General features: G+C 26.1%; 1 protein-coding gene across 1 annotated transcript; it reads left to right on the top strand.

Moving 5' to 3' along the window:
* Window positions 1-203: 203 nt before the first annotated feature.
* On the top strand, window positions 204-3420 carry LOC122856565 (long-chain-fatty-acid--CoA ligase ACSBG2-like). The gene is made up of 11 exons (XM_044158246.1): window positions 204-246; window positions 559-626; window positions 706-766; window positions 854-1046; window positions 1118-1252; window positions 1342-1537; window positions 1615-1716; window positions 1798-1944; window positions 2028-2718; window positions 2821-2972; window positions 3085-3420. The coding sequence occupies exons 2-11, from the start codon at window positions 564-566 to the stop codon at window positions 3418-3420; spliced, it is 2076 nt and encodes a 691-aa protein (XP_044014181.1). The 5' UTR covers window positions 204-246; window positions 559-563.
* The last annotated feature ends 10765 nt before the right edge of the window (window positions 3421-14185 follow it).

Below are 14185 nucleotides of genomic sequence, written 5' to 3'. Positions count from 1 at the left end.
ATTTATATTTTTTCTTTGTCATTTAGAGAAAAAAAAAAAAGAAAAAGAATTGACTAAATCTTATTTGAGGTAGAAATTATGATTTCATTTTTATTTTATTTTTTCTTGTCTTTGTGTGATGCATGTGTGTAGAAAATTGTAAAATAAAATTCACTAGTTCGTTTTTGTTGTCTAAGGACACACAACGTAGACAAAAAAAAAAAAAAAATAGTCCCCGACTTATTGAAAGTTTAAGATATCAACCAGGTTAGCTAATTGTATAAATTAAATAAATTGCATAATTATACAATAAATAAAACAAGAATTAATACTTAATTATTTATTTAATTGTTTAAATAAGTGATAAAGAAAATATAATAATTGAGTTGTTGATAAATCATTGTGTGATTAGATTTTCAATGTGTTTGTTGAGAGAACCCAAGCCCCACCCTGCTCCGATATATGTTGGTTTCATCTCGACCAAAAACAAGAAAAAAAAAAAAAAAACAAATTGTCTAAAAAATAAACAATAAATCTAGTTTTGTTGTTAATTAATTTTTTTTTTATTCTGTTATTTAGCTAAAATGTCTGAGCTAGAATCTCAGCTGTCGAAAATTGATTTAAATGAATCAATTATTGGTGAACAAGTGAGTGATCGTATTTTTACATAAATTGTGAAAAAATTTGATGAAAAAAAAAAATAATAAAATAATATTTGTATTCAAGGTGACACCAGTGCCTGCTGAGTCCCATGTTGAATTACCTGACGACCCAGCTATTTTTGATGGTACATTTCATCATATACATTTGAAAATTAAAAAAAGAATAAATATTAATCATTGTTGTGATATTTATAATGTTCATTCATCAACAGGTCCAGATCAGATTCTGGTATCTGATGCAATTGTAACAACACATGCTGATGGACCAGTTAAATTGATTCATGAGCCATATGAGGCTCTTTCTATACCTGGTTTGTTGTCAAAAATGGCAACCAAATATCCTCATCATCCAGCCTTGGTATCAAGACCTGATCAAAATGGTCATCGAAAGATATACAACTATCAGTAAGTTAAACTGTATTTTTTAAATTAAAATTTAAATTGTTAATATCAATAATTTGTTTTGAATTAAATAGAGATTACGAGACTGATGTTAGAAGTGTGGCCAAAGCTTTCCTATATTTAGGATTAGAACGTCACCAGAGTGTTGCCATTTTGGGTTTTAATTCACCTGAATGGTTTATCTGTGACTTGGCTGCAATATATGCTGGGTAAATAATTTCTTTTTTAATCAATTTGTCAAATAATCCTAGACGTAAATTTAATTATAATGATAAATTTTTTGTTAAATTATTTAAAGGGGAATTGCTACTGGTATATACACGACAAATTCAGTTGATGCTTGTCAATATTGTGCTGAGTACAGCAAGGCCAATATTATTGTTGTCGATGATGATAAACAACTTGAGAAAATTCTCAAAATCAAAGGCAATTTGCCAAATTTGAAGGCAATTATCCAGTATGAAGGAACACCAGATAAAGAGGGTGTACTCAGTGTGAGTTTTATATTGTTTTAGACAAATTTTTAAATATAACACCATGAAGATTATAATATTATTTTATTGTTTAACAGTGGGCAGAGGTCCTAGAGATAGGCCGAACTAAGTTAGACACAAAACTTGATGCTGTGTTGAAAACAATTGCTGTTAATGAGTGTTGCACCATTGTCTTTACAGTAATTATATTATTATTTATTTTGTTGCTAAACTGTTACATGATTCTTTTAAAAATTTTATACTTGATATTTATTTTACAGTCTGGAACTGTCGGAAATCCTAAAGCTGTGATGTTGAGCCATGATAATTTTATTTCAACAGCTCATATCAGTAAAGAGACACATCAATTTAAAGAGGGATATGAAGTACTTGTATCTTATTTACCATTGTCTCACGTTGCTGCTCAGGTAAAATTCAATAATTTATTATTTATAATAAAATTTTTAAATAATTTGATAATTGATTGAGCTTTTAATTTTTCATGTTTAAGATGGCTGACTTAATAATGAGTCTAACAGTCGCAGCCACTGTGCATTTCGCTGATAAAAATGCATTGAAAGGAAGCTTAATTGACACATTAGTCTTTGTCAAACCAACAACATTTTTGGGTGTTCCAAGAGTCTGGGAAAAATTTTATGAAAATTTCATAATACTCTCTGAAAAAAATAATATGTTTAAAACGTATATGCTTCAATGGGCTAAAGTAAAAGGACTAACTTACAGTGTCAACAAAATGAATGGAGTTGATTCAAAACCATGGGGTTATTCTGTTGCAAAGTATTTGTTATTTGATAAAATTAAAGAAAAACTTGGTCTTGATAAATGCAAGTTATTTTTAACTGGTGCTGCACCATTGAGAGATGAGATTAAAAAATATTTTATGAGCATTGATATTGTACTTGTTGACTTGTATGGAATGTCAGAGTGCACTGGTGCTCATGTATTCTCAACCAATGAGCAATTTAAATTGGGAAGTATTGGAAAAGTACCAAATGAATTTGAGATTAAACTTGACAGCCCTGATGCTCTTGGTGAGGGGGAAATTTTAATTAGAGGACCCCATGTATTTATGGGGTACTTGAATGATCCTGAAAAAACTAAAGAAGCAATTGATGATGAACGCTGGTTGCACACCGGTGATCTTGGCAAAATTGATGACGATGGATTTGTTTATATAACAGGTAAACATAATTTTCATGATAAAATTTTTGTTTTTTATATTACAATTAACTAAAAATAATACTTGTGATGCTGGTTTTTTTTTTTTTTTAATAATTTTATAGGTAGAATAAAAGAGCTCATTATCACAAGTGGTGGAGAGAATATTCCTCCTCTTAAAATTGAGCAACAGTTGCTCAAAGAATTGCCAGCACTCAGCAATGCCATGTTGATTGGTGATGATAAAAAATTCTTGACTGTTTTTCTTACGTTCAAGGTAATTAATTTATTGTAAATACAATCATGTTGATATATTTATATTACCAAAATTTATTAAATTTATTATATGTGTAATAAAATTAATTTTATTTGTTTATATGATTTTTTAGACAGAGGCAAATAGTCGTGGGGAACCACTTGATGATTTAACTTATTCAACAAAGTTATGGACCAAGTCCATTGGAAGTAAAGCTGCATCAGTCTCTGAAATCATTACTACAAAGGATCCAGCTGTTTACGTGGAAATTGAGAAGGCTATTGAAAGAGTTAATGCTTGTGCAATCAGTAATGCACAAAAAATTCAAAAATTCAAAGTATTACCATTTGATTTTTCCATTGCAACTGGAGAATTGGGGCCTACTTTGAAATTGAAAAGAAGAATTGTTGTTGATAAGTACAAGTATCTTATTGATGAAATGTACCGGGCTACCAGTGAAGAAGTTTAGCCCTTTTTTTTTTTTTTTTTTTTTTTTCCCTCCCCTTTCCAGTTGATACAGCTTTGTGGTATGTCTACCAAGTTGATTATGTTAATTAACAAAAATTTCAAAAATTAATTATCATTTAATGCTTGCTTTCAACCACATGAATTTACAAAAAAAAAAAATAATAACTTTATAAAATAATCATAAACATTGTATGCACTAAAATAATTTTGCTTTTCTTCAATATGTTTTTACATTTTCTTTTGTTAAAATAAACAGTTGTAATTAATATTTTTTTTTTCTTTCTTTTTTTTTTTTTATTTTAATATTCTCTTGATTTCGCATGAGTTTTCACCAAAATTTTCTTGCTTATTTTATCATTGGATATTTGCAAAACTCTGGCTTTCAGCTTATAGTTGAATTAAATTTGATTAATTTAACACTTTTTTTTCGTTGTTTCCACTTTCATTGTACTCTGGTTAAATAGAGTAAGTATATATATATATTTTTTAAAACAAATAGAAATATACCAAAAAAAATAATATATTTTTAGTGAAACGTGTAGTGTGGTTTTAATGATAATAATTCTTGTTTTATTATTATTAAAAACACCACAAAAGTTTTTTACTTAAACTTTCTGTGTGATTATTATTTATTATCATAATGCTTTCTTCTTGATTTTAAATATCAATTATATCTCTATTTTTTTTTTACCGTAATTATTTATTTTTATTAAATATTTCTCCAACAATAATTTCAGTAAACGTGAAATATTATTTTTTAAATTTTACTTTTATTTATCATTCATAGCAAAATAATAAAAATAATTATTTCACACTTATTGATGAAAATTAAAGAAACACTAAAACCATTCCAGGTTTTATTTATTAAATTAATTTAAAATCATTATATCAAATTTATTTTTATTTTTTTTTTTTTAAATTTACTCTACATAAATTTATATATTAAAATTCTTTTTTTTTTGGCAAACTCAATAGTATTCTAACGAGCGTATTTAAAAATTTATTATTAATGTCCTCGTTTAGCGAAATAAATTACTATAAATTTCATCGACATTTAATTTATGTCCAAAAAAATCCAAAAAAAAAACAAAACAAAAAAAAAAAAAAAATATAAACTTAAATTTCCGAGTGTGTAGAGAAACAGCCTGAGGAGCAGGGGAGGGGGGAGGGTATTAAAATTATTATTATTTATCATTATTATATAATTAATTAATTATTATTTATTATTATCATTATCTTCTAAAGTACAAAAAAAAAATTTTAAAAAAAAAAATTTCATATATCATTTACTCCAGAATAACAAACACATGGAAAACCATTCTCAAGGTCTTTTTTTTCTCTCTTATGATATTCGATAAAATAAATAAATAAATATATTTAAAATCAATATTTTCATAAATAAAATTTAATTTCCATTGGTGGTTTGATATTTTACTTTTTCTTTGTAAATATTTAAACATATAAAATATTATTTTATTTTTCTCTATTTTTTTTTCACCTGTATGGGTAGAAAATTTATACAATATAAAATCTATCAGTTGACAATTTGTCTTGAACGCAACAACGTGAAAAAAAAAAAGTCCAATTAACAACAGACCACCATAACTTGAAGGGTTAAATTTTAATACGAAGATAACGTGCTCGTACAATTTTTCGTCAATATATTTAGTTTTATCGTCAATGGGAAACCACACTTCACAATATATATAATTAAAAGGATTTAAAAAGTGCAACATCACCAATAACGACGACGACAACAATTTGTGAATTTTGCCTTTTTTGAAGTCTTGAAAATATTTAGAATTGGAATAAGTGGTACTTAAATCAGGTATATTTAAATCATAAAAAATTTTATTTTATTTATCTTCAATAGTTTAATATTTCCTTGCAAAATTTACTTGTTTTTTATCATTGAACACTTGCAAAACTCTGAAAAAACAAAAATATATCATTTTACACATAAATTTATAAAATTAAAAAATACAATACAAAAATTCAACAATTGATTTTTTTTTTTTGTTATTTTATATATTGATACAGTGCAGTATAAAATGTCGGGAAAAAAAAATCAACGCCAAATGTTATCTTTTGATGAGAACGAGTTTTGTGACGATCAAGAAGAAAATGCGGCGGCGATAAATTTTAGAGGTATACACAGATCAGAAGATGTACAGGCAGTATGTTACACACCATCTGACCCTGACCAATTGATCATTTTTCAAAACAGGTAAATTATAAAAAATAATAAATACTAAATAAATGCAAAAAATTTAAAAATTTATGAAAAACATATTTTATTTTTTTATTTCAATTATAGCGTCTATTTTAATAAATTCCCGGATATTCAATGTAAATGGGAAAAAAAAATTAATAATAATGTTGAGAGTTATGAGTATAAATTAACCAGCGAGGTGGTACCAAATCATTCACCGTTTACGAAATTAGTGTCTAACTTAATATTTGATTATTTTGGCAAAATACCTGCTGATTTTATTACTCAACCAAGCACCAAAGAACGTGGTGAAATTGCTTATTTTTTGATTTCGCTGATAACAAACGGTGGTTTTGCTGAAGAGCATGTAAAAAAGTTCAGGATACGTCTCGAGAAAATATATACACTGCAACACAAAAAAAAATTATTCATCAAAAATAATTTCGGTGAGAGCATATTATATAGAATATATATTTTTTTTTTTTTAATTTATTTAGTTCTTGTTAATGAAACTGATGTTTTTTAACTTTAATTTATAGAACGAGTCAAGGCATTGATTACAAAAGAAGATTATAAACCTCTTTCTATTGAGAAACAATTGATGACAGCATTACCAATAATAAATAATGCCATATTAATTATGGATGAAGGAAAATGTGTTTCGGTACTTTTAACATTAAAGGTAATTGGTTTTTTAAAATACAAACATGATAAATTTTAATCGAATAAATATACACGTTAATATATTTTTATATTATAATAATTTTATTTGCCTTTTATATGTTTTTCAGAGTGAAGTAAGTCGTAATGGAAAATCTCTTGACGAGTTAAAATATTCCACAGAAACATGGACAAAATCCATTGGTTGCAAAGCAACGTTAATTTCTAAAATTATTAATACAAAAGATCCAGCAGTCTACCAAGAAATTGACAAAGCTTTCAAAGTGATAAATCATCAGTTTAAAACAAAATATCTTGAGACATTCGAAATACTGCCCCACACCTATAATATCAGCAGTGAATACAAAAATCTTATTAAACGTGAAACACTTCTTGATAGCTACAAGTTTAAAATCGAACAAGTATATTGTTTTGCTGATGAAAAAGATTAACCTTCACCGTAACCTGGCACTTAATGATTATTTATAATGATTCAATAATTTCAACAACAATCAACATGAATAATTTTAATATTTAAAAATAAAAAAACAATTATTATTTTGAATATAACAAAAAAAAAAAGGTGCTAAATGAAAAATTTACATTAAATTTATGGCCTACTTGAGGTGTTTAGGAGGCGTCGCGTGATTAAAAGATAAGGCTGTGTATATACTTTATGAAGCATTGTATTAACATTGTATTAGGATTTTTCTTCTTCAAATTTGGCGTTTTGTATATACAAATGTAATATAATATCTTGCTTTACTAGTGTATATGACAAACAACCAAAAACGCAATAATACACTGTTTAAAAAGTGATACTATATACCTGCAGAAAAACGATAAAAAAAAAAAAATAATAATATTATTTAGCTCTATATTGTTTTGTGACCTTACAAGACTGCTGCATGACTTGTTACAGTTTTTGAATTTATAATTAATAATTTATTTATTTGCACCAATTTTTAACCAACGTCTAAACGACCCCCAAAACATTTTTTTTTTGTTAAATTTTTACTATTTGCAATGACAAAAAATACAGCTCCTATCGACGACATTAAAATAATTTTTTCGAAATTTTCTTAATTTAAATAAAAAATTGAATAGTTATAATAATAATAATAATAATAATAATAACAATAAAATTTCACAAAGATTAAAATAATTTCAATGTGTGCTTCTTTTTTTTTATGATACCTCTTTTGATTTGATTACCAGACTCGATTTTGAAGATTTTGTCTTGTCAAAAAATTGCCTGTTAAAATTATTAAAAATTTATTTTTTATTTTTAAATAAATTAAAGATACCGATATACAAGCGTGCGTTTTTTTTTGTTAAATTATTTTTTTTTTTAATTGAATGCATATGTGTAAAATAATTATCAACGAAAACTTCAAAAAATAAATAAATTCGGTTTTTTTTTTTTTTTGTTATTAATTAAATTAGAAAATATTTGACATTACATATATATTCATGTACTCTTTTAAATATATATTTTTTCAAAATTTAATTAATCAATTTTGTAAACATTTATCAAGTAAAGTTCGTAGTTTAATTTTTTTTAAATTTTCAAATTAATATTTTCTATTTAAATAAATGAAAAAAATTTTTTAGTTAATTATCTAAAAGTTTTTTAAAAATGATTCATAGAAACTAACAAGATTAATTATTTAGATAATATTTTAATGAATTAATTACCTGGTGTCGGTAAAATAAATGAGATTAATAATTTAACAATAATTTTGATAATATCTTAATTATATTTTTATTCACAAATATAGAAATAAATAAATACAATATCGAGGATTAAATTGGACCTGATTCTTTCACGAATATATAAATCCTCTGCAAGAAAAATGATAAAAAAAAATTATGAATAAATAAAAAAATCTTGCTCTCTTTTTTTTTCAATTTTAAAAAAAGTGAATAACTAGATTAGAATTAAATTATATATCGATGTATTTGCGAGTATTAAAATTGGACTTAAAAAAAAACTTGGTCAGCGCAAATATTTTAAACATATTATCACGATCTTCAAAAGATACATAAGCAAATGTTGGTTTCTTATGATATAATGATAATTTTAACATTTCTCTGGCAACTTTATAAGTTATGTTAGTATTTCTAACATACAAAGTGTTTAAACTTGGCAAATTTTCAAAAAGTTTGACCATTGATCTATTAGTGATTTTAGTACAATTAGATATATCCAAAAATTCCAATTTTTCATTAAGTAAACATGGAATTGACTGATCCGTTATAAAATCATTGTTTTGTAATTCATTCAAATTTAATTTAAGCGATTCTAATTCTTTTAAATTATTGAGTGCAATCATACCATTGTCTGTTATATTTTTACCAATTATATCTAAATGTCTTAATTTTTTAGCATTATTACTGAGATTAATTAAAAATTCATCTGTAACACCACAATCAAAATTAATATATAATGTCTCGAGATTTTGTAAATTTCCAATTGGATACATATTAATTTTTTCATCAAAAACTGGATCATTGTTCAGCCAAGAACACATGAATCTTAGATGAACTAAATTTTTCATTTTACTTATCGACTGAAGTAATAATTGGCTTGGTTCAAAATTAATTATATTCAACTTTTCCAAAGTGATTAATTGAAGAAATACCTGTAAAAAAAAACAAAATTATTAGTTAACAATGAAATAAAAGTTTTTATAGTAATATAATATTTAAAAAATTCAAACTTACGGAAGCCAATGAATCTGGTAGGCAGAGATGATCTTGATTTTGATTACGTGAAAGACATAGCTCTTTCAAGGTTCCACCAACTTGTTCTAATGACTCAACCAAAGTCAATGGTAGATTTAAATCTTCACATTGCCAATTAATCCTCAGTACTTCAAGATGAGACATATTAGAAAAAACATTTTCAAAATCTTGGCTTTCAATTTTTTTGAATCGTAATATAAGTTCATTGAGATTAGGACAATTAGTATTGATCAGTGGCATTATTTCAGAAAAAGGATATTCTTCTACATTTAGAATTTTTAAATGAGATCCACATAGATTAATTAGGTATTTGAAATCGTCCACTTTTTCATGTAATTTCTTATCTGATCGAGATTTACCCTTAATAAATCTATATGATACATAGCTTGAATAGAAGAAATTGTTTTGCTCATCTATGCATACTGAAAAATTAATTAAATATCATCATTAGTATTTATAATATATAATACAAAATTTGGTTTTTATTATTAAAAATTAAGGTGTTGTTGTTTTCTTACTTTTTTCAAGTCGTGGATCGCTAGGTATCAGTCGATCCATGTTAAACACAGAAAAACGAAGAGATTTTAGTGCTTCATGCAAACTTAGTATGTTGGAATCACAAAAATTATTATTTACAGTATCTTTAATATAATCGAGATTAACAAACGAACGTATTGTACCAGCTCCCATATCAACATAATCGCTTTTATTGTTTTCGTATTCTTGACGAGCCTATAAAAAAAAAATTTTTTTCGTTGTTCAATTAATTTAATTTATTGATTAATATTTAATTTATAAAATGTTCTTATTATTTTTTTAATGTAAATTTGATAAATAATAAAAAATAAAATTACAACACTAAAAATTTTGGTAAATATTCGGTTCAAGTAAAAAATAAATTGTGTATTTTAATGAAAATATTATCAACGTTCAGAATAATAAAATTCAGTCAGTCAGTAAGCAATAATTTATTTGTTGGCTAACCTTGGTTTAGATTTTCTATTAATCCTGTTCTCAATGATAATAAAAAAGGCAGCGCGAAATTATTTAATAATTTTAATTATACCTGATTATTTTATTCGAAACAATAAAAAAGATTTTCTTCAAAATATGTATTAAGTTCGAAACGGAAATATTATTGGAAGCTAGTGAGTCCCTAATTTTTTTAAAGAAATGATAACATTTCTGAAATCATAAAGAGCGGAGCCAGGTTAATCACCTAATAGAGTATATACACACCAAGTATGCTCCAACTATGTATTATCTTCATAAAATGTATATACATGTCCTATTTAAATATTTATGTCCTATTTAAATTTGAGACTACATCATACTGGAAAATGGCGAATTCAGATTTATCAGATAAGATCAGGCACACACCTAAATTTCCACCTGGTCATCCACCATAAAAAGAAATTTCTAAATTTTCTAATATAAATATTTAATACTACAAATAATTATGAATTATAATCAACAATAAACAATTACATGAGCTAAAAACTTAATTGATTTACTACTATTTACTTGATTTTGATATAGTATATAATTTAAAACTTACAGCCGAAAAAGTAATTTCTGGTTTTCGCACGACGATTTTAGTCTCAATCTTTCTTTTTTTACTTGCATTACTCTCCATTTTTTATTTTTAATGAAAAATTCGATGGATAATTCTACTTTCAAATACTAGATTTTAAAAATTTGATTGGAAATAATCGATATAATCAACGACTTTTTCAAATGTATATACGTAAATAAAATCTGGGTTTTAACTTTCTGTTCAACAAAAGTAAATATTTATATCATGTACAGTTGTGACAATGTTGCAACCTATTACAACCACATCCAAAACGTATATGCATCCAGCATCTAGATGATCCAGATAGTCCCGATCGTCCAGCTGATCCAGCTGATCCAGCTGATCCACAAAACACAGCTCTGCGCATGTCACATATCTTTACTCCACTTTCTCGTACATTAAGGTTGTTTTCATGGGTTGTTACAATTGCTATCTTCGGGTTCGGCTTTACCTTTATAGGCAATGAAAAAGTGCAGTGATACCATTATTATTAATGAAAATTTATAGATGAAAGTATAGACTTGTAATAATAGCAATAAATGATATTATAAAAATGCATTTAAAAAAAAAAAACTTATAATGCGTATCAATTTACCAAAAATATAGAGGCCTTGAATTAATTAAACATTAGAATAAGAAATATATAAATAGTAAATTATTACCAAAAAGTCCTAAAGAAATGAATTTCAATTCAGCAGTGGTTGCAGAAACTTTGAATAATAATTTATGAAAATTAATAATAAGTATTGATAAAAAATAATGAGGAGATTGCTTGGTAATTATTTCCAAAAGTCTCAATACTGATAATTATTTTTTTGACCAAACTGTTAAATCGAAAATGAGAACACAAGTAACTATTATCGTGATTTTTAGGAAACTGTCTGTACATCCCAGGTTTTATTAATTAAATTAATTTAAAGTCATTATATCAAATTTTTTTTTTTTTCTCATTTAAATTTACTCTACATAAATTTATATTTAAAAATTTTTTTTTTTTTTTGGCAAACTCAATAGTCCTCGTTTAGCGAAATAAATTACTATAAATTTCATCGTCATTTAATTTATGTTAAAACAATCCAAGCGTAATATATAAAGTCGAATAAATACATTTATCAATATAAATTAATATATTTAAAAAAAGAAATGGTATATTATTAAAAACAAAAATACAAAAAAAAAAAAAAAAAAGAAAATATAAAGTTAAATTTCCATAGAATCAACATACATTTTCCATATGTGCAGGGGGAACAGGGGGGTTAACTGGCGATCTGTTAATAAATCAGGGGTTGCAGTTTTCATATATATATATATATTTCGGTATCTGTTTGTCAGGCTTTCGTCGACCGGCTGTCAATTGGGGAGAGACAGAAGCAACACGAGATGCTCAGTAATATCATCCCTTATTTTACGAATGACTTTTACAGCCTCATACACACACACGCACAAATGTCAAGCCATTTCATATTTTATTTTTTTCTTTTTTTTTTATATTTTTTTTTCTCCCCATTACATCTCAACATGCCTTCTGACTTTTTCCCTAAATATAAGCTTCAATTTATATACACATATACAATCGCTCGTTAAGATAAGAGTATCGCCCTTTTTATTACTTGATTGTCATTGTGTGGCAAAAAATAGAAAACCAAAAATCTGTGATTTTTCAAGCTATTCACTTTTTGATAATGGTGTATACAATTATACATGTGTGGTGTATCATACACACACACACTGAGGGGCGACAATCGATTGGTATTTTCACCCTATTTAATATTTTTCTAAATAACAATAAATATATATACCAGAAAAAAAAGTAATTGGTTTTGAATACATATATAAATTTAACAATATTTTTTTTCACATTTTTCCGAGTTAGAATTTTTCGGAGAAAAAAATTCTCTCCTCATTTCTCCGCATGGCTCAACACGGGAAAAATTCGGAGTAATCACGGAGAAATTCAGAAAAATATTGAATGACACTATGACTACACCAATGCCCCTCGAAATAGTTTATTAATTTTCAAATTGAATGAAATTTATAAATTTACTGATCAAGTGTATTTTTTGTAATAAAAATTGCATAATTGATAAATATAATGACAATGACAGGCGATAAAAAGAGAGAGGGATAAAAGGGAAATGGAAAAAGTTATTGAGATAACGTTCGTTGATGCACCGGGGTGTAATATGGCTTGCACATTTCTCCCTTTTATATGATGATATAATTCGTCGAGTGCGCACAGACGGAATTCTCGGTACAACATGGTACATATATTTATATATTATATATATTATTGTCATTGGCCCAGCAGGAAGCTATACCAAGTCGGTGTGTCTCCTGGCGTTGACATTATCGCACTATACCATTCCAACGGATCTCGTAACCATTAATTTTCAAAACTACCACCCTCACTGTACTGCAACGTGTCAGATACTCAATTCATTGCTTAACAATTGTCTTGTTTATATTAATATAAATTAATTTTACTTTTTCACATATTTAATTACGAGATAGCATCAAGTATTTTTTAATTTAATTAATATATTATTAATGAGACTCTTTTTTAATTATTTATTTGTTGGAGAAATTTAAATTAGTCAATTGGATAATTAGGTAATGGATTTATGATTAAAAAAATATATATAATCATACACAAAATGATGAATTGACTGGAATAATTTACAAATAACAAAATGGGTATAAATTGCAATATATATTATCTGATATTGGGAGTTTTGTATGACGTCAATTATCCAACGATTATTGACATGTCAATAAATCATTTGTTTAGTGAACATTTTGCTTTTGTATATGATAGACGGTTTGGAACTCATACGCATTGTCCTGTGGTTCCGATTCACATTTTACCTATACCCATTAAATTATATTTTTTTTTTTAAATCATATAAATAAAAATGCTCGTTCAAGTATTCGCTCATGCTCAAGAACAACTCATGCGTATTATTTGAATTATATATTTATAGATACTTAACTTGTTGTCATTATCATTATATTTTTTTTTTTTTTTTAACGAGGTCTGCATGTGTCCTCTTACTTTTTTGCCGCGTGCCATTGTGATATATAATTTATTTTTACCAAAAAAAAAAACGACAGATTGAAATTAGTCAAAAAGAAGACGAAACGATAATAAATAATTAAATGACATTTAATATTTTAAAAAAATAATTTTTTAAAAATATTTTTGTGGTTTTTAAACATGACTATTTCGATGACAGTTTTTATATTTTTTTTTTCTTAACGTCCTGTGTGCTTTAACAGCCGTCATATGAGACACAGATTTGTTTTTTTATTTTTTCATATTATTTTCCCTCCGTAAAAACAAAAAGATCCAATGGATATTTCCGGGGACTTACATGTCTTCAAAAGTTGGAAAAAAATATTAAAAAAAAAAAACAGTCAGTTTTCACACGTCCGGTCTTCTTGTCGACGAGAGTGTCGTCGAAATCAACAGAAATTCTAGTCACGTGAATGCATGGGTATATTTTTTTCCTCCCTCATCTCTCTCTCTCTCCTCTCACATGTATGTATATATTTTATCTCTGGGGGAATGGA

The sequence above is a fragment of the Aphidius gifuensis genome, linkage group LG5 (genome assembly GCF_014905175.1).
Source record: "Aphidius gifuensis isolate YNYX2018 linkage group LG5, ASM1490517v1, whole genome shotgun sequence".
NCBI lineage: Eukaryota > Metazoa > Arthropoda > Insecta > Hymenoptera > Braconidae > Aphidius > Aphidius gifuensis.
This window is presented reverse-complemented; position numbering and strand designations above follow the sequence as displayed.